Source organism: Lissotriton helveticus, chromosome 6, assembly GCF_964261635.1.
Source record: "Lissotriton helveticus chromosome 6, aLisHel1.1, whole genome shotgun sequence".
Classification (NCBI taxonomy): domain Eukaryota; kingdom Metazoa; phylum Chordata; class Amphibia; order Caudata; family Salamandridae; genus Lissotriton; species Lissotriton helveticus.
Genome location: NC_136067.1, coordinates 956,038,733 through 956,060,653, shown reverse-complemented (window position 1 = coordinate 956,060,653; position 21,921 = coordinate 956,038,733). Strand labels below are relative to the sequence as shown.

Genomic DNA, 21,921 nt, shown 5'->3' with positions numbered 1-21,921 from the left:
CTGTGATCAAAATTGATTTTCAAGCAATGGTCGAAGTAGGCAGGATCGGAAGGGCATGGCTTGGCCCTAAATTTTTAATTTAACAAAGTCCGTTGCCCTACTTCTTTATTTTTTAAATGCGTTCCAGGTCAGCAGAAATGGTCCAAACTTGAAAGAATATTACGAGCTCTGTGTGGCGCACATTAAGGAAGGCCTCTGCAGTTGCGGGACCTCCTCCCCCTTCCCCTCTGCATCTGTGGGAAGGGGCCTGCCCAGCAACACTGTGGGAGCCATTTTGCACCGTAAGAGCAATCAAGTAGCACGAGAAAGTGGCTTCCAAGGACGGCCCTGCTGCTGCAATGATTTACATCTCATTTACTGACTATGCTACCTGCATGCCCCCCCACTGTGACTTATACAATTTGTCACATCAGGATGCCTTGGCGGCCCCGCCCTTGACCTCATCTGCCTTTTATTCTCAGGCTCACCCAGACTGATGACGCCACAAGAAAAGGAAGAGGACTCCAGTGTGGAATTTGTGGCAGACTGTGTCCAAACTTTGGTGCTTTTTAACAACAACAAAAAAGCTGTGGAAAACGTTAAATGTCTTCTTTATTTCATTTGATAAATTGTGTACTGCTGCTCTGCCTGTGTTCAGGATTGTGGTATTTAAAAAAAATACTGCTTACCTTTTCTAAGGATATAACATAAAAGCAGCCAGAGGTGTCCAGTTCTGTGACACCCGAGCACCAGAGCCCCTTGTGGACCCCATCTAGGGTCACTCTGTGAAAACAAATAGGCCCAGGTACCAAGGCCGGACTGGCATAATGGGCATCGGGAGGGAGGCTGGAGGAGTGGGAGGCTGGTTTTGTTACTGCGGGCCGCAAAACTGTCTCCTAGTAACAAAACCAGCAGGGCTGTTAAGCACACTAAGGGGGGGATTTACTAAGAGTTTGCACCATGTTTGCTTCACAAAAGTGATGCAAATTGGCGCAAAATCTTTTTTCCCTATTTACTTTCTAGCAATAAACTTGTTTAGCGCTGGAAACAACGGAAAAGTAATGCGAAGCAGCGCATTGTGCTGCTTTGCATTACTTAGCGTCATGGGGGTGTATCAAGGTTGGAGCATGGGTGTTCCCAAACACCCACCGAGGGTTTCTCACACTAAACCCAATTTATTAAATGAAGTAGATTGGGTTTATTGTGAGAAAACTGCGCCTTTTTCAAGTAGGTGTACGGGAGGAGAAATGGTTTCATTTCCCCTTCCTTTTCCAACTTTGTTTGTGTGCTGCACTGTGCAGCACGCATACAAAGTTGGAATAATGTTGCATGTGTCTGGGCATCGTATTTTGTACAGGAAGGGTAGTCTTCCTGTACAAAACCTATGCTGGACTCACTCACACACCCTAGCGCTATGGTGCTAAGGTGTGTGCGTGTGGTGCACGGCAGCTGTAATGAGCACCGGCGCAAGGGAAAGGGGAGGGGTGAGCCATATCTCTGAAAATATGGCCCTTTCCTGCTTCCTCTCTGTCGCGCAACGCTACACTGGTATGAGAGGTGCTATAAAGCAAATGAAATACATGTGAGTGGGGCTATGGAGAGATGAGGGGCTGTGTTGGAGGGGGATAGTGAAGGTAACATTGAAGAGCCCCAACAAGATTGTTGTATCCTGGTGCACTGTAAGGTCATCATTTACTGTGCTCTAAATGCCAATACAATTGAATATATAATAAAATGTGTTGTAGAATGCACAATTTATTTAATTTTTTCCAAATTTTCTTGGGCTAAAGAACACCCTCCTTTCATGTCCCCTTTGAAGTGGTCAGGCTCGCTTACTGTGCCAGGGCTGCTTTGGGTTCCCAGTTCGGCCTTGTCAGACACCAAATTAAAAGTGCCCCATTTAGCAAATGAGATATCTAAACAAGCAGTGGCAAAGGCAATAGGTCTTTTCTTTGGGATCTCTTTGCTAGGACTGATTTTGATTCCCAGTTCAGCCTTGTCTGGCACCAAATTTAAAGTGACCCATTTAGCAAATTAGATATCTAAACAAGGATTAGCAAAGCCAATGTGTCTTGCCTTTGGGACCTCCTAGGTTTGGGAACTTTTTTTGCGACGCTTTTCAGCATCACCAAAATACTATAATATCACCCCAAAAAAATAAAGTTGGATGTATCCCTCACTTCCCAAATGAAAATGTAATTTATGCCTTTAACTTTGAACTCTCTCGTTTTTTGTGGGAAGGAGAGTTAGCCAAACTGGACAGTTCAAAAGGTATCCTTTCCAGGACACTTGAATACATAATGTCGATGTTTGAGCAGTTAGCTGGCTGACATGAATGTGGAGAAGTCCTTGTGGGTTTCCGTGAGTCAGATCAGATTTTCCTTAAGAGTCCCTTTATCTTCTGAGCCATGCTTAACCCCTTCCTTACTGTCCACAAGTGCAACATAGGCACACCTGTGTACAGTAGGAGCCCTGAATTCATGTCCTCAATGTTTGAGGCAAAAAACACTCATTGATTTCTGAACAGTGAGTGTTAACGCATTAAGGTAACCATGTTGTTCCTCCTTATATTTTGCATGCATTACATAATCTTGCATTGCCTGTGAGAGTTTTCTTTTTCAGGATGTTATTATTTTTTTCCAGGCAGTGCATAATTTGAATTGAGTCACATTCAGGCGTTTATAACAGGGCACAATTGGGTTGTAGCTGAAGGCAGTGCATGTTTCTCTCAGTGGGACAGAAAGGTGTTCAGGGGAGAAAGAATGTGGCACTGTGGCCAGAGCTATCAAATTTGCAACTGGAGAACCAGGATCAGGCTTCATGACCAGTCCACTATCCTGAGGGAGCACGTTTCCCTGCTGGACCTTAGAAGGCCCCACTAGACCATAGAAGTACTGGTCTCTTAGCACCAGCAGGTGGACCCTAACAGTGGCCAGTGTGGGTTAACCTTTAAGACCTGTCCACCACAACCCATACTGAAGTTCACCTCCAGTCTTGCAGGCAGACCTACAAAGCAGCACACCCTAGATCAACAGAGATTTGTCATTGAGGTTACAGGACCCTTGAGGCCATTCCACCTCACCTATTGGTGCCTCCATTGGCCTTGTTCCAGCAGTAGTAGTGCAACTCAACAGCGATCGGCAATGCATGATTTGCACGCACACCAAACTAATGGGCATATTTACGGGGGCTTTGCGTCATGCTTGCACCACGAAATGTGGCAAATTCATGATACAAATCTCCAAGTTGTATTTATGAAGTCATGCAAAGCCACTGTGCATGGAATTGAATGGTTTCATAAATATGGAGTCATGCAACACAGCGCATGGGGTGTTCCCTGAGTGGTAGACACCAGCCTGCTACCAAATGACAAGTTTCTGGACCCCTGGGGGGGAGCCTTCGCTCTCTGAGGCCAGAAACAAAGCCATTCCTGGGCGGAGGTATTTACACCTCCCGCAGGTCAGGAAGAGCCTTCTATGCAGGGAAGCTTCAAAGGCCTTGCCGCCTTTGCAACGCCACCCCCAGCCTCTCCTGCTATCAGGAGCATGCCCCCTTCCTGCCTCACATCCTTTTCGGCAGAAAGACAGGCGGGCAAAATTAGGACAGCCTAGAAGGTGTGTCCACCTCTGACAACCCCACCCCTCAGGTGGGGTGGCGAGGTGAAGCCCACTCTTCAGTACCTGCCATCTTGTAGGTGGCAGGCACTCTTCAATCAGAGTTAGGGATTATGCCCACTCCCCAACGTTGGGTGAGCACACCAAGGGTGCAGTAACCCTAAGGTTAGTAGCCTATTGGTTACTAATCCGAGACCTCTAAAACACCTCCTAAATACTGTGATTTGGGAGCTGCCCTGGACCCAGAAGGGAGATTCCCACAACCTACGAAGAAGAAGGACGAAAGAAGATGCACAGCATAGGAGACTGCAGAGGAGAACTGACTTGGCCCAGCCTTTTCAGCCAGTCTGCAGTTTCTAGAGGTCCTGCGCCAGAAGTCATCTTGTTCTGCAGCCAGCGACCTCCAGAACCCCTGGGAGGACTGATTGCCTTCAAGAAAGGATATCCTGTGAACAGCAACTGTGTTCAAAAGAATCTCCAAAGAAAGACACTGAGCCTGTTGAAGACAAAGAAACCTGATGCCTGGAACAACCACTCCACCCGTTGTCTGCGGCCTGAGTCCAAGTAGCACACCAGTCCCAGAGAGGTGCTCCAGAGTACAAGTCCTCCATGGGTTGACCCCTCCAGGACTCCCAGACATTGCTTGCAGCCTCTGTACAGAGACCACCCCAACCTTGAGTGGCCCAGTAAGGTGAAATATAACCTCAAAGGGCACCCCTGCATCCAGCCGCCCTGCACCCTGGAGAAGAGGACCTGAGGTGCACCTACGTCTCTGAGCCCTCAAACTTACTTGTCTTGCTGTTGGTTCCTCCTGGAAGACTTCTTTGGACCGAGCCTGCAGCTAAAAAAAATCAGGCAATCTTCATAGGATTGCATTGGGCTCCCGACCCCTCCTAAGCACTCTGCACTCGGCTGTCCCAGCACCGCTCGTGTTGTGGACTTAGTGCTGACCGGGGATCCCCTTTGCCCTAACCTTAACCATAGGAGCTTGGCTCCCAAGACCGAGCAGCCTGCCCATGAGCAGCCACCAACCGAAGGCCCCCCTAGCCCCATGGGCTAACATTGGGCGTCAGCACTCTGCACCCGGCTGCCCTAGTGCCGCTAAGGGTGCTTTTTGAGTTCATCCTTTACCCTGGGGCATTCCTTGTTCTAACCCCTGAAACTCAACCCTCAAGACCGATTGCTTACATGCAAACCAATAACCAGATTTTCATCCATAGGATTGCGTAGACTGTTTTTCTCTGAAAAAGTTCTATGTTCAGTTGTGTTTGTATGGAAACCGTAGTAACTGTGTTTTTAATGTAAAAGAATTTCACTTACCTTTGTCTAAGAAATGTCCCAGTGTGATATCTAGGCATATCACAAAGAGTAGAAAAAGTAACTTAAAAAGTAATCACAAAGCAATCCAACAGTAAGTACAACTGTTTTTAAGCATTGTACCAACCTGTAACAAAGTCTAATTCATTCATGTTGTATATTTATTTCAACCTGCCTGTGAAATTACAAGTTTACTTACCATTACCAAGTCCTGGTTCGTTTTAAAAATAAAATACAATAAAAGAAGTGTTTTTATACAAACTATTGGTCTGAGTTCATTCTTTGAGTGTGTACTATCATTTCTTGCCTGAGTCTGTACTATAAATGCTCACCGCTACCCTCTGTTAAAGCATTACTGCTTGCCCAGACTACCACAAATAAAGAGTAAGGTATTATCTACTTTTACCTCTGAAAGCCTTTGGGGATCCACTGGACTCTGTGTACACTATACCTTACTTTGGTATAGTATATACAGAGCCAGCTTTCTACACTCATAATTCCTGAGTTAATACATTTGCAATTCTCATTGCTAACTACCTTGAGTAGTAATTACACAAACTACTAATGTAATAGTTGTATCTCATTCATCTGATACTGCTTAAAGCATCTGCAAAGCCAACATGTCTGGGTTATTTTAGGTGTATATATTCACTTTTGAGTGCTATGTCTAGATACAATAACAGGAAACTAAGAGGCATCTAATGATGGCTTCCGGACATGTTGCGTGAAGCACATATAAAATGTAGGACTACAATTTTGCATTGACCATGGGGCACATAATGATGTAATTGATAGTGCTCCCCAAAACATGGGGTCTCCTGTCATAGAATTGAAACCCAAATGTTATGTTCAGAAATAGTTTGAAAAGGGGAAGAGAAGTGCTGATGAAAGAAACTGCATGGCTCGGAGACAAATGGCTAATGATTCCACTTATAAGCGTATTTGGACATTCTGTGATTAAAAAAAAATTCCACATTGTAAATGTATTTTAATGTCAATAACTCATATATTAAACCTCAAATAAAAGTGTATCTATTGGTTTATTTAAATAACGTTATAAGGTGTAACTGGTCAGTGAAATACCAAACATACTAAAAATTGGTATGTTTCGCTCTTTCTAGCCACACCTCTGACTCCGCCCACTGACCTAATTCTCTGGCTATTCCCGCCCCCTGATCCTCTGCCCAAAGTTCCCCTACTTTTTTTTCCCCACTACGACCACTATTTTCAAGGCACCATACAGCTCACTCTGATTGCCTAGGTGCAATAGCATCAGATTCATACATATAGGTCAATTGGGATGGCAAGAAATTAGGCGAATTTGCGAGCCGGAAGGCAGTGCAGCACTACTGTGTGGCCATTTTGCCGTGGCCCACCTATCGCCCCATTCTATGAAAAGTTTGAGGAATTATATTGCCTTTCCTATCTGGCAGCTTGATTGTCTGCTTCCAGCATCATGATATGTTGCATTAGTAGTGGACCCTTACAAAGTGAAATAAAATTAAACTCCCAGTAATCGCTGTGTCCAGGCTGGTGCTTGAGAGTGTTTTTTAGTGTTGCTGAAGCCTGCAACTATTTGCCTGTGTGCTTAGTTGGACTCACTGGTACTTTTTATAGAGTGTGCACATACACGGATTGCACACATTTACCACCTTCTTTTTAATGGGAGAGTCTTTTTGGAGCAGTTGTGTCTATGCAGCCATTCACCATGATGCTTGTGAATCAAGAATCAAGGCATGCAAAGTCAGCAAAGACTTCCCACATACTTGTAACCCAGTTGTATGATTTTACCATGGATAATCCCCATAAATATGAGTAACAGTTTAACCACACAATTCAGAATGAGGGCCTTACCAAGATCCCTGAGAAAGCAATCTTTGTTTTATTTCATTTTGTTGTATGTTGCTTACTCCTATAATGAACTTTGTGTTTTACCTGCACCACTGTACTGTATTCTGATGATGCTTTTATGGCCTTGGTTTCATACACCCACACACACACATGAACACTGATTCGATCTTTGTATATTTGTTGTGCCACACATGCTCAAAGCTTGACATTTTCTAAAGTCAAGAGTGAAAAACAATAGTACTAGGTATACTTACCTTTGCTTTATACAAACGTGTGCATCCATAGGATGCAAATGCCACGGCTGTTATTCTGGATAGTGTTGAGACGTACAAAGCCGTCAAAGTCAACATGCTCACAGATGTTAACCAAAGTTCTTGGACTCCTGATAGAAATAATAACACAAGTATATAATGCAACCTCAGTGATATGCAAAACAATACATGTATATACTAGAAAAAATGTCTCTTTAGGCATGAATAAAATATTAATATATGAAAATGACTTGTAAACAGAAGCATACACATTTAAAAAGGAAGGTGCCCTGTATCCTTCAGCTCTTTTCATCTTCCAAAATATAGAGACTACTACCATGTGTTAGTGATTCAAAAAAGTTTTTCATGTATGCTGCTATGAGAAAAGATTAGTTAACATTATTACATTCACAGCAGCCTTCTACCCTACTGCATCCCTAGCATACTGAACACATTTCCGTGTATTTCATAGCATCTTGTCACAACTCCATGTCATGAATAACATTTATGGAAAGATTGAGCCAATCATTTTTTAATAAGGTTTTTGTTTTTCTTATGTAGCCTTCAATCTTTTTTAGTTTGCCTCTTCCATTAAATAAGGTAAGCGGCCATCAAAAATAACAGTCTTCCCAAACGAACTTTGGTGTCAATATCAAGTACATATTTAAATACCAACATATTTATAATAAGTTATTGAGTTTTCATCACACATCCTAAGAAAGTAATACAGTCTTCACTTAGGCTTTAAAAATGCAAACAAATCATCATAGGAATATCCAATCCTAATATCAGAATATGCGTATTAATTTGTATTATTCATTGAGAACTCTCCCTATATTCGTAATAACATTATTTTAACAAAAGTCCTCCTCGGAAGCTTCATTTGAGTACAAACACAAAGCGTATGTACTGGATCTCCTAGGCAAAACCAGTTGGCATGTAATATTTACTTATTATTTTTACTTTCAATTCTTCATTTGTTCTGCTTTTAATCTTTATTTTTTAATTAACATTTGTTTATTTGTTTTTACAAAACCAGGGCCGTAGCCACTGGGGGAATTTTGATACATTAATCTTTGCCCCCCTCAAACGAGTATGGCCGGTGGCACAGTTTTTAACGAAAACTCGCTTTATCGAAATAAACTGCATTCACATTTCAATGCGTACAGTCTAATCGGAAAAAAACATGCTGGGGTTCAGAAGGTGAATGAGTAATAAAATGCCTGTTTTAACTTGTTACATTTTCTGCTGTTACTTATTCTTTAATGTGGAGCTGTTGTCTACTTTGCTTTCTCGGACTGAAAAGTGAGAGAATTGTGTAAAGTGAACTATGTGACGATCTCATTTGGGTTCAGGCAAGGCCACTGGAATTATCTGGCAGGGAAAGTCCAATTAATCGACAAGGTTGACTAAATTATGCGGCAAGAACACACACATTATATGGCATAATGTGGCACATTTGGTTAGTATTACTTCAATATTTTGACATTGTTACACATTAGCCCTGTCTGGGCAAAAGTTTCAGTTCATTAGTGCCACTTCCAAATACAGCTTCAAGTAACGGAAAGGTGACCAGTCAACCTTTGTAAAGGACCTCCCACTGACTGCATGGCATGACATGTTGCAGCATTTTTAGTAACTTTTCATCCACTGGAGATAGAAACAATTATTTTTGTTAACACCAGCAGATTGTGCAGAAGATGGCTTATGTGGCCAATGGGGAAAATCCATAATTATGAGGAAAACACCACTGCCACAGAACCACATGATTCCATAACACCAGTGGCCCTATGTGTAAAGTGGCCCCACTTTACGGCCTTGCACCAACCACACGACCACACAATGAACAATGCTTACACTTAGTTAGTGGTGTGGGCCGGAAGTCCCGAGCGACCTCCGCACGTTTATTCAAGCTCTCTGGCCACCCCTGGGCAGAGAGTGCTACAATGTGTGCGTGCCCTTCCGGGTTAAGGGTTCTTCTAGATTTCGGGGACAACTAGACTGTTACATCCCATCCTAAGTTGGTGTTCAAAAGTATTAATAACTGATTAACATGCAAAATCTGCCAGTCTCTGATTCAGTCTGGGATTTGGTCTCAAATTGTATCTGTGCTGTGCGTCTCGTTGATTTGTTATTGGACTGACTGCCCCTGGAGTCTCCGCGTTGTTACGTTGGTCAGCATCCACGGCTGGAGCAGCAGCTCGGTGCTCTCTGGCCAGAGTGTCAGCTGAGCATGGCGATGAACCTCCACTTGGGATTAGTTCGTCGGTCAGGACACTGGGATGCGACGGCTCGGTATCCTCTGGTTGAACTCTTTTGAACCAAGATATGTTTCGGGTGATAGTCTCTCCTCCTTTCTTGGCTCTGAGGGCAGTCCCGTTAAGCTTTAGAACTGTCCACAGTCCTGGTTCATACATTGTGTGGAATTTCCCTCCACTGCGACGGTTGCATACTAGGACGGTGCAACCTGGGGCTATGACTCTGGGCCTTGCTCTTCTTCGGTTGCTAGCTTTGTCATTGGTCACTGTTCATTGAGCTTGCGTGGTGACCGGATTGTATGGTTCAGGCACCTAGTTATCTGCCACTGGGATAGTGTCCCTCCGGGGGCCAGCCAGCATTAGCGCCCACAGCGACCGCTGGGTAGTGCAGTGTGGTGTACTGCGATATTCTCTTAGAAACCGTTGAAGTGCTACTTCCGGATCGGATTGTTCTGCTACCGCTATCCTCAGGATCTTATTTAATGTCTGCATGAAGCGTTCTGCTTTGCCATTAGCCTGCGGTTATTGCGGGTTGAAGCGGTGGTGTTTGACTCCCAACTGTGTGAGTAGCTCCTTGAATTCTCCTCCTAGGAAGGGTGGACGGTTGTAAGTTTTGATGACTTATGGCAGTCCGAAAAGGGCAAATGTCTTCTCTAATACTGGCTGCAGATGATTCAAGGATGTGGATGGTATGATGTCGACAATAGGGTACTTAGTTTAACTGTCGACCAGGATGGCGGTCACCTTTCCGTCAGGGAAACTCCCAAAGTCTAAGCTCACCCATGACCATGGAGAGGGTGCAGGGTCTTCAGTGATCACCAGTGCTTCTGGGTTGCTGGTGAGTTGGCAGGCATGACAGTTCCTGACAATGGTGTCTACGGCCGCTTCTAGGCCCGGGTACCACACCTTCTCTCTCATCCGTGACTTCATCCTCACTGTCCCTTGATGGCCTTCAGGCGCTAGAACTGACGCTCATTCCTGGAGACCTACTGGGATAACAATCCGGGACCCTCTTAGCACTAATCCGCTATCGGTTGTGCTTAGTTCATCATGGACTCTCCAGATTTTCCCCAGCTGGGTCTGGTCCGGTTCGTTCCATCCGTTGATGTTTTGGAGGAAGCCTTCCCACGACCCTCTGCGTAGGGCTTTTAGCACTTTCTTAAGTACTGCGTCGTTGTCTGTCTCCGCTTTTATTTCTTCCACAATGAGGTCTCGTGGACAGGCCCATTGCAATAGAATGTGTACATACTCTTCGGTACGTTGTTCCTGTTCAGTGTCTCCTGGTTGTAGGTCCGGCGGATGCTGTGACAGGAAATCGGCTGGGTTATTAGCATCCGGGTCTGTATTCTAGCTCCATCTGGTAATGCTGCAATTGTATCGCCCACCCTTCGATTCTGGGAGGTGGGTGCAGAGCAGTGCCTCTAAATAATGGAAGCAGTGGTTGGTGGTCGGTCAGGACCTTGAAGGGATGCCCGCTGACATAGAGGTGAAAATGGTTACAAGCCAATTTAATAGCCAGCGTTTCTTGATCGATTTGCAAGTAACAGGCTTCCGTTGGTGTGAGTGCCTTACTCGTGAATGCTAGTGGTGCCCACTTCCCTGGCTCTCTCTCTTGGGCGAGGAGTGCTCCCAACCCTACGGGCTGGCGTCCACTATTACCTCCATACGGCAGGTGGTGCGAAGTAGGCCATAGGGGTTTTACTCAACAGGGTGGACTTTACCCTTTGGAATGCTTACTCTTCTTCTCGTACCCATTTCCAGACAGCATCTTTCTTGGTTAGTGCTCTTAGAGGTTCGGCAACCGTGGTGAGATTTGGTATAAACCGCCCACAGTAGGTGGCCATTCCCATGAAGCTCCTAACTTCAGATGCTTTAGTGGGTGCTGAAGCTTGTTGAATAGCTTGCGATTTTCTGGGATCTACCTGGACTCCATCTTTACTGAACATGTAGCCAAAGAACTCAATCCACTTTTGGAAAATCAGACATTTGTGCCGGTGAAGGGTTACTCCATGATTGGCTAGGCGTTGGAGAGTGTCCGGGAGGTGACGATGATGGTCCTCTAGAGTTGCCGAATGTATGAGCATATCGTCACTGACGTTGAGGACTCCCTGAAGTCCTGACAGCACTTCTCTGACTGCATTTTGGAATATCTCCGCTGATGAGGAGATCCCAAAGTTCAACCTTTTGTAGCGGTGTAGCCCCAGATGGGTTGAAAATGTCGTAATGTATCTGCTTTCTTCTGCCAACTTCAGCTGGTGGTAACCAGCATTGAGATCCAGCTTGGAAAACCACCGTGAGCCGTTGAGATCAGCCAGGATGTCATCGACCGTTGGTGTCAGGTGTCTTTCCCATTTTATTGCTTGATTGGGCATGCGCATGTCGATACAGAGTCTTATCTTTCCAGGCTGCTTCAGTTTTTCAGCTATGACCATAGGCGACACCCATAGTGTCCGTCCCGTGACCTTTTCTATTACTCCTTGCTGCTCAAGGCTATGCAGCTCTTGCTCCACGAGTGGCCGGAGATAAAATGTTATGCGATGATGTCGCAGGGCAACAGGTTTCACCGCCTTATCAATGTGTAGCTTCACCGGTGGTCTCTTCATGCTCCCCAGACCCTTGAAGAGTTGTGGGAACAACTCGAGGATGTCATCTGTCCGTAGTGTCTTGACAGCGTTGCCGAACGTCACCAGCCCAAGATCTTCGGCCTTGTGGCTTCCTACTAGGATGTCTGCCTCTCGGTCTATTATGTGGAATGCTATAGTGACTTCATGATTGTCCGACTTGACTTGTACTGTCATCTTCCCTTTTAGAGGTAGCGGTTTCTGGCTACCATGCGTTTTTCACGTGTGAAGGGGTTATAGCTGGCTTTGGCTTCAACTGTTTATACTGCTGGCACCCCATTACATTCGCAGACGCCCTTGTGTCGATCAGGGCTGTGACTGGCGTTCCCGCAATCTCGATGGCGCACCTAGGTTGAGGTCTCTGTCTTCGTTTGAGGTCACTGGCAAACAATATGAGATAAACCTCTGCATCATCTTCTGTAGAGGAGTCTTCCAAATACTGCCTCCGATTCATTGGCCCTCAGCGATTTCGCTGCACTGGACAGGACTCTATGCAGCCCGCCCTCTGAATCCCATTGATGACCAACCGGATACGGACTGCAATCCACAGCAGCCGCATATCCAGATCCACACCACTGAACTCTGGCCTGGCTTACCGACAGTGTTGACAGGCTTTCCAGAATACGTACTGCAACACCCAACAGCTACCAAATAAAATCCCGCTGCCTGGCCACGTCCCCAATCTTGATAGGTCACCCACACTGGGTCAGGAACGCGTCCCTGACATCCTGCCACCTTTTACCCTAGCCTCATCAGGTTCTCTACTATACTATACAAGGTGTATAGCACCAACCTCGAGGCCCCAGATAAAGACGCTGAAGGCTCTCCACTGCCTGATCCACCGGCCTTTCATAAACAATTCAGGCAAAAGCATTTTATGTAGTCCTGAAGATGATCCCAATTTAATATTGGAGATAGGGATCGAAACGTCGACTGTTGTAACAGTACCGCAATTTCCATTTGTATACTTTGTATTCCGGTCACTGTTGGATTGTGCTTACACAAGATTGCATTGCATTGTAAGCCACCTTTCGCTCCACTTTGTTTGCCTGTTATTTTTCTTGTGTATTGTCTTTTTCCCTTCCTTACTTGGTACAGGCTTGTGCCCGGTTTATGTCTTGTGCCTCACGTATCTTTGAATTTTTCCCTTTATTTTTCAAAAAAATAAATATTCCTTTGTCCGGCTGGACATTGGAACAACATAAAACATAATTCTTATTGAAATCTATGGTTATCGCTGCTAATCTCATTGATATAAGTTTAGGACCGTTGTTGTTTTGAAATTTCCGATTCATTGGTGTCTTCGTCGTTGTCGGGCCGTCTGCCTCTTTGAGCATTAGGTGACGTACCACTTTAGATGGTGGTCGTCTTCCGCGAGCCCCTCGGCTTCGGGCCCCTCCTCTGCAGACGCTTGCATAGTGATTGGTGATGCCACACGTGGAGCATGTCCATCTCTGCGCAGGGCATTCCTCTTTGTTCCTCGTTCTCGCAGTAGCCACAGCGTGGACCTCACAGGTTTTTGGTTGGCCATCGCCCCAGGCACCTCTGGACGGGGTCCGTACTGCATCCACTCTTTCAGTTTTGATCATCGCTGGCTTTTCTGCCTGTTGGGCGAGTGTAACGTCCATCACTGTCGCCCTGGCATCGGATAGTTCATGTACCCGTGCTAAGATGAGAATATCTTCCAGTGTGATCCGTGGCTGACGCAGTATGAGGGTCCGAAGATGTTTGTTGCGGCAACCTTGGATAGCTTGGGCTCGTACCTCTTTGCTCTGATTGTCTTCCATGCAAGTACTAGCTAGCTTTCGGAGTCGAGCATGGAAGGCGTCCATCGATTCACCCTCCCTCTGATGAGCTTGACGTAGCTTGAAGCGCTCGTAGTCCGGGTTGAGTTGCGGGTGGAAGTAGGCATTTAGCGCCCTGACTGCTGCATCGTAATCTGTGGGGGCGCCAGTGTTTTGGAGGTGAGCGAACAGCTTATATATTTCTTCCCCTCTAAAATGGAGTAGTAGCGACCTCTTGACCTCACCGTCTGTCTCTCGAATACCAGTGAAGTAGTTGTTGAGCCTGCCAATCCAGACTGTCCACCTGGGAGATGCTGTGGCGGGATCGATTAGCTCGCTGAACGGGGCAGCGTGGTTATTTGCGAATGCTGGGAAGTAGGCTGTGCCACGTGTTCTGCGGGTGGCACAGTTTGCTGGCCCACTGGCGCAGCGGCCGCTGGGACTGACATAGGTGTATCTAGGTGGCAGCAGCAACTTGATCTCCTGATCAGGGACTGCCTTTTCCCTCACCAAAATGTGACCTGGAGTGTACTGTTCCTTTCTTCTTGGGGCATTAGTGTGGTCTGCCCCCGCTAGGAATGCTGGGTAGGTCATCTGGTCTGCACTCAAACTGGGCAGGCGTTGTCAGGCACAGCAGATGCACAGGGGGGTACCTGCAGAGCTTGGATGGAGCAAGACGATAAGCATAGACAGTGCTTATATGGAGTGCAGTTACTCTCCTGGACCAGCAGGGGACTCAGCATAGCAGGAAATCGGCGTGGTGTGAGGGACAGATTGCCGCGGCAGGCACCAAGAGCGGCTGAAGAGAGTGCACGTGGGCTGGTTGACCAAATCGCATGGGGCTTTTGACTCACCCCGGGCTCAGTGGCAGGATGCAGGAGGCAGACAGTAGGGCATGCAGCATCCTCGGCCCATGGGCACAGGCCCCCACCCTCGTCGCCAGTGTCAAGTGGACCCACATTACGGCCTTGCGCCAACCACACGCCCACACAATGCTTACACTTAGTTAGTGGTGTGGGGCAGAAGTCCCGAGCGACCTCCGCCTGTTTATTTAAGCTCTCTGGCCGCGCCTGGCCAGAGAGTGCTACAATGTGTGTGTGCCCTTTCAGGCTACGGGTTCTGGATTTCGGGGACAACTAGACCGTTACACTATGAGTGTGAAAAGAAAGAATTTAGATATTAATTTGTTTACAATACACCAAAAATATAAAATCTGTAAAAACTATACAAATATTTCAACATGTATTAGCAGTTATGAAAGTACATATGAAGGGGGTGTGGCCATGACCGCCGTCAAGATGGCCGTTGTCTTTTAAGCCTCTGGCTGTAGTGACCCTTAAATCTGCTGAATCCTCTCCATCATCACCTCCTGCTTGAAATAATGCCTCGCTACTGCCTCTGAGTGCTGGGAATCTTGTGGGGGCTGAATTTGGGTGATTTCCGTGCTCACTGACTGCTGCTTCGCTGTGGGTGGCCTGCGTAGTCCGGCACTGCCTCGGAGGCCCTGCAGCGACAGAGGCCGCGGATGAGCCTGAGGCCGAGATCAGTGGATTAGCTGGTACTGTGCAGTGCTTCCGGCTCTCTGTGCGGTCGGGGTGATTGCTTGGCCCGCCTGGGCATTTCTGGTGAGTGCTGGGCCTCGGGCTGGCCTAGGCCTGGAGACGCGGGAGCCAGTGATGACGGTACCCACCTGGAGTGATGCCTGCCCTCATAGTCCTGGGTGGCCAGGACTGCTTTGTCCTCTGCCCCCCCCCCTGCTGTGATACTCGGCTGACTCCTGGACGGCCCCCATTGCTGCTGATTGCTGGGGCGATGCACTATTCTTCACTGTTTGCTGTTGCTGCAGTCGGTGGCTTGGCCTGGTGGCACAGGTGGAGATGGCAGCAGGCCCTCTAGCCCCTGCTGCGGGAGACACGCTGTTCACCTGCAGATGCAATAGGTGGTCCTTTGCTCCTGTGAGGCTCTGCCCCATACTGCCTCTACCTATTTTTGGGCAGAGACCGTCTGTTTGACACACCTGGTGCTATCCCTGGATGTATCCCCTCTCCAGTTCTCCCTCACTGTGCAGACCTGGGACCATAATTGTTTGGTAGTTGCTCCTTGGGCCCCTGATTCTCTAGTGGCACTGCATCTGGCCTCCTGAACTTATTGCAGGATGCTGCCCTGGTGCCTGGTATGTGGTTGACATCAAGTAAAAGTGTCTACAAGGGTATTTTAAAATGTAAAAACTTTTAAGTAGTTTTCAAAAATGCAATTACCTATTCAGTGGTGTATAACTCAATTAAAAAAATTAATTATTTGTATGTAAGGCAAATCTATTACAAAACACGTGCACAATACAAATGAACAATACAAAACAGGTGTATACTTTACAAATTACAGATTTATGTAAAAAGGAACCATGTTGTTTAAAAGGGTACAAAATCCAATTCATATGTAGACAAAAGCGACTGAGATATACATTCTTCGGTATAGCTTATTTATCTCATGAACACTTTTGCCGTAACCCATTTCAGACATTAAAAAACAGGCAAATCATCATTGATCATACAATGAACAATTCCTGGGTGGATGTATGACGTTACAACGCATGCTTTTACCACGCATGTTGTTACAACGCGGTTTTTACAACGCAAACCTTTACAACGCATAGCGCTTTGGGGTGCTGGATAGTGAATAGTTTAATTTACTATTCCAACTCCAGTCCCCGTGGACACTAGGGAAGGTGTTGGATAGTAAATTAAATCTATTCCCTACCCTAGAGCGCCCCCAAGTGCAATGCGTTGTAATGGTTTTCGTTGTAAAACCTGCGTTGTAAAAGCACTGCGTTGTAAAAGTTTCGTTGTAAAGGATGTTTCCCTTCTGTAGTGTGTTTTATCTAGGTACCTGAATCAATATCCTATTCATTGCCCTTGTCCGGTTATAAATCAATAATATCCCTGCAACGGCACAGAACCCTTTTCATAATTCGGTCATAGCGCATGCTGTCACATTAAGCAAGCCTATTCCTCCAGCCCCCTAGAAAGCACACCGAGTTCTTAAAACAAATCCAAGCCTCCAGCAACCTGGGAAATCCCCGCTGCTATTGTTTTGATTTCATCCGAAAACTCCTGTAAAGCACTGTAAGAACGACCAGTTCTTAGTGACATCTTTATTGACATCTTATGTCCATCCTTACGTCAACCCCGGCACCTTTCAGGTATAAATATACCAACGTTGCCTTAAGCAAACACACGGTGGTAATCCTGGAGCAGAGCAGCTACTATTTCCGAAGAGCCCAGCTGATGCGAGAACCCATGGACGCTGCCCCTCCCTTTTGACGCGCGGAGAAAGACGCTGTCTTTTCTCTTGCCGAGAAATCCAGCCTCCGGCGTTTCCAGCCTACCCTTGCGGGTGACTGGGATACCGAGTCCTGAGAGAGAGATACCAGCCCTCCTGCCTTCTAATACCCAGGTACTGAACTGACTAAACCCTTACAGAGAATTCTTGAGTCAGATTCTTGGCAAAACAAACTTAACTTAAACTGCTACTTACTTACTCCCTCCCATGTATTAGGCTTAGGTCAGGTACACCGGGGTAGGCGTAGTTAGAAGCACCAGTTGAGTACGATTAGTCAATGTATATATGTATGTATCTATTTTATCCATTTTAAAGTATCATATGGCTAAGAAACCATATCAATGCTTTTACAGTATTATTTTATAATCCTGCTTTTACTGTATGCACTTTACTTAACTATAAGTATTGCATTTGTAGCAATTCATTTCTCTTGTATGAGGAAAGAGACTGCTCAATAAATAACACCTTTTATTGAAAACGCCTGTCTCTCTTTTTCTCTGCAATCTGGTGAAACTAAGTACGCACCTTTGACTGAGTAAAATAGCTGTCTTTTGTTTTCACACAACTCTAGAGATATACTCTTATTCAGGGAGAGCAAAGTTGTCATGTTTTATGGTTGTCAGAAACTAAATCCCTTCTTGTCTATCCAGGGAGGTTAAACTCCTCCTCGCTTATTCGAGAAAGTTTCTAGTGAACTCTGAGCTAGCTGGCAAAAAACTTAAGTCTAATATAGTCAGTAAAGACCTAGATAACCTTAGTCCTACGTCTACACTACTGAATATATTATTCCAATGCGCAGAGCCTATTGGAACTATAGGAACTACACTACATGGCGCCCAACATTGGTAAAGCGATAAATCTAACGCAAGACGTTAGAGTAACTCAGTCGTGCTTTTTCACACAGACCCTTTCTCCCGTAAATACTCCAAAGACGTCTGGAGTGGGTAAAAGGTTAAAATCCGCTGGAACTTAGTAGAAAGAGATTTTTATGTATAGTTTTTGGTTTATTCAACGTTGAAGGATACAGTGTTCCAAAATATCGTGCACCTAATCTTTGTTTCCTTGAAAACTTGATCTGCAACAAAAAAATAAAAAAAACATTCCTGTCAGTAAAATGTCAGACGGTGAAGGAGATAGGGAGACAGCTAGAATAGCAGCTCAACTCCTAGCGGAAGACACAAGTCTCCTACAGCAAGACCCGGATGCAATACTCATCCCGGTCAGCATAAGAAAAACTATAACTCTTAAACTAATAGAAAATGGACTAACATCGAGAGGTGGTACAGTCATATTCGTAATTGAGCCACATGAATATCGGCAGACAGAGGTATTCTATTCATGGATAAACTTTCCAGCAGCAAACGCTGTCACACATGAATTCCACTATTACAAAATAGAGGAACCACCGGATGAGTACACCCCTTTCGAGGAGGTGGAAATACCATTAAAATACCAAGAGCACCTGCTCTGGTTTAAAGGCGCCCTAAAACATAATAATCACATCACCAGGCTCGGTCCACTAGGAAGACCAGGAGCAACGTGGCCGGTTCTAGCCAGCTACACACCACATCCAGACATTGAAAAAATGTCAATACCAGAACTTTTGGTACAGTTAAAACAACTGATTAAAATACATAGACAATTAGTCCAATATGTAATGCGGACTTCAACAGTCCAACCAGCTATTAACTAGGGTGGGCGGGCAGCTACGCTCCGTCCACGGAGCGTGCGTAGTGCCGTCTGCTACGCATTTTGCGGTGCGGGCGTAGTAGCCGGCACTACGCATGCTCCGTGGACGAGCGTAGCTGGCCCGCCACCCGCCTCCCTCCCGCCCTCAGTAAATACCCCCTTCAATGTTTAAATAAGTTTAAAACCACTTACCTGGTCCGCGCGCGTCCCGGGGCTCCCTCGTCTTTTTCAGTGCGCGTCTTGAACCCTAATGCGCATGCGTGGCCGCCCGCGCATGCGCATTTCTCGCTAGAAATGCGCATGCGCGGGCGGCCACGCATGCGCATTAGGGTTCAAGACGCGGGCACTGAAAGAGACGAGGGAGCCCCGGGACGCGCGCGGACCAGGTAAGTGGTTTTAAACTTATTTAAACATTGAAGGGGGTATTTACTGAGGGCGGGAGGGAGGCGGGTGCTGCGTAGTGGGGCTACGCGAAGTGCACAGGTGGGCGTAGTTTCTCGCCCACTTTGCGTAGCTTCGCGAAGCCCCACTACGCTCACTACGCCCAGGGTTACTATTAACATTCCACAGCTGACCCCTCATCAGGGGAATACAAATAAAATAACACCACAGAACATACAGTCATGTCTGGTAAAGTACCCGCAAAACGGGAACAAATTCCATTCTGGTTAGCACAAAAAATCACTCAAATAGAGGCAGTATTTCCGGATACTACCCCTACTGAGAAACACAGAATTCTGACTATCTGTCTTCCAATGGGGATCGCACCACATGTGGAGGACTGTGACACTTGGGGCACAGTCTTTGCTTCCATTTACACAAAAACACATGGTGTTCCGTCCATGGCGGTAATACCGGATGTGCTAAGACAGATTCAAAACGAATACGGTCCAGAACCTGCTTTAACTCTGGGTATGAAATTACTGAAAGACTTCAAGAAGGTCTCAGCTTTATTATTATCTAACATAAAAGGAGAAGCAGCATCTGTGGCGATCCGCCAGAAATTGAAAGAAACAGATATAGCAGAACAGCCATTTGAACTTGCCAGAATCATAGAAAAATCCTATGAAGAACTAGGAAGAGATAGTTTGGGTGGGAAACCAGTAAAACCCCAACTAACTGAAAATCCTGAAAAGATATTTATTAAAAATAATCTAAACACTCCAAAAAAGAGCTGGGATGGAAATAAACAATCCACTCCCAAAGAAAAAAGATTCCAGTCCAGAGGAAAGTTTCCTCGGCGGAGAGAAAGATCTCCGGACCAAGGACACAGGTCTCCCCAGAGGGAGCCCTCTGAGAAAATATACAACCTTAGAAATAGGGATAATTTGAAGAAACCTGATAGATATCAAGATATTGATACACGTCCCTCTCGTTCTTTTCAGACTTCCTCGCAGAAATCGGAAAGAAGAGGACGGTCAAGTCAAGTCATAAGCTTTTATTCGATTTGAGAAATACAAATCATACAAGCATAAAACATATAAAAGTAATTCATTATATACATATTTGTTCTAAATAGAGAGTAGCTCAAATAGTCTTGGGAATAATGCATAGAGAGAAAGAGCATATGTAATAGCAATCACCGATCAGCATAACATAATTAAAGATAAAATACGAAGCCAGTAAGTTCATACATGTACAGACAGGAATAGGTATAATTGTCACACGATGTGCTATCCTGGCAGCTGTACGTTTAAATGCAGAAATTACGTTCCAGTATGGCTCGGGCAAGCTATAGTACGAGGTTAAAAAGTGGTGTACTATTAAGACATGTATGTACAGACAGGGGTATATAAGATTATGGCAACACTATACTCTTCCTGGCAGCTGTACATTTCAAGATAAAAGTGGCAACAAAGAAACAAATATCCACATTCTCTAGGGAAGACAATAACTCTAGGGCACTCTTTGAAGATCGAATATTATATTTTAAAAGAATAGGTTTTAGGTATCTTACCCTTAAGAAGTGATAAAATGTACAAAAAAGTAAAAAATGACAACGGCTCTGACGTGAAGTATTGTCACATGGGCAAGGAGTCTCGGATCTTATTTTCTGATCTGGAAATGCGACAAGATGATGTACAATGCCCAACCTGACTCGGGTTAGAACAAATTGATGAGAGGGACGAGAAACGTTCAGAAGGTAGGCTTGGAACCCCGGAGTTAGATTAAGTTCCTTATAAAACTGCACGGTGGCTAACTTGCCATACACCTTATCTCGCCCTTTCTTTTTAAAATTTAAAAATGTATGTTTAATTTCTTTTTTGGGAATTGCAACGCCAGTTCGGGGTCACGAAGAACATCTATTTCAAATAGAGTTTTATACCAGGAATGAATGTATTTCAGCCATTGGATACGTGATGAGTGGTCCAATCCTATACAATCAAGAATAATTTCTTGAGTGAATCGAGTCTCTGGCTTAGCCCAAATAGAACGCCACAATAAGAGTGGCCGAACGGCTGCTAAGTCCGAGATAAACTCGATCCCCACCTCATGATGAATTAGTTGGACAGAGGCAGAGGGGGGGACGCATAATAATCTTTTCAGAAATTTGTTTTCATCTTTTTGGAGCGAAGGACCCTCGATGTGACCCCACACTCCCGCCCCGTACAATGCAGAAGAAACACAACTTATATTATATATGTTGGTCATGTCAGAAATACTTCTCAGTCCGAGCTTGGATGCAAAACGAAATATGCTACTGGTGGTCCGCATCATTTTCAACCTTATATTGTCAAACTCGGGTGCCCAAGATCCGTCGCTGCCATAGGTGATTCCCAGATAACAGAATGATTTGACATGTGTCATCTTGTCACTGTCCAGGAAGAAACTGTGCTTCATTTTATTAGCAGAGTGCCCACACGACATTATATAAGTCTTGGATTTATTCACGCGGAGCCTCCTATTTTGAATGAACTGCTCGAATTTGTCAATCAATCGCTGTAACCCATTCTGGGTACGGGATATAAGAACAGCGTCGTCCGCATATAGTAAGATTGGGACAGGTTTGCCTCCAATCAGGGGAGCATCTACAGCGGTATCAATCAGGATGCTATCAATGTGATTAATAAAAAGGGAAAATAAAAGGGGGGCCAGTACGCATCCCTGGCGAATGCCACGTGAGACTTTGAAAAACGGCGTGCATTCACCTAGGGTGCCATAACGAACCTTACAGGATAATTTCTCGTAAAGCCTGGCCAAAAAATTGACTATTTCCT

The 21,921-nt window shown here is 45.5% G+C and overlaps 1 protein-coding gene across 6 annotated transcripts in view; it reads right to left on the bottom strand.

Annotated features, from left to right (window-relative positions):
* Positions 1-21,921, bottom strand: part of LOC144761611 (potassium/sodium hyperpolarization-activated cyclic nucleotide-gated channel 1-like) — a 1,852,618-nt gene that overhangs the window by 821,120 nt on the left and 1,009,577 nt on the right. For all 6 annotated transcript variants that reach the window (XR_013595810.1, XR_013595808.1, XR_013595809.1 and 3 more), the window contains exon 7: positions 7,016-7,143. Coding sequence is in view for 3 of the 6 variants with exons in the window: in XM_078646912.1 (XP_078503038.1) it covers positions 7,016-7,143 (128 nt within the window). In the remaining 3 variants the exon portion in view is untranslated. The remainder of the gene's footprint in view (positions 1-7,015; positions 7,144-21,921) is intronic.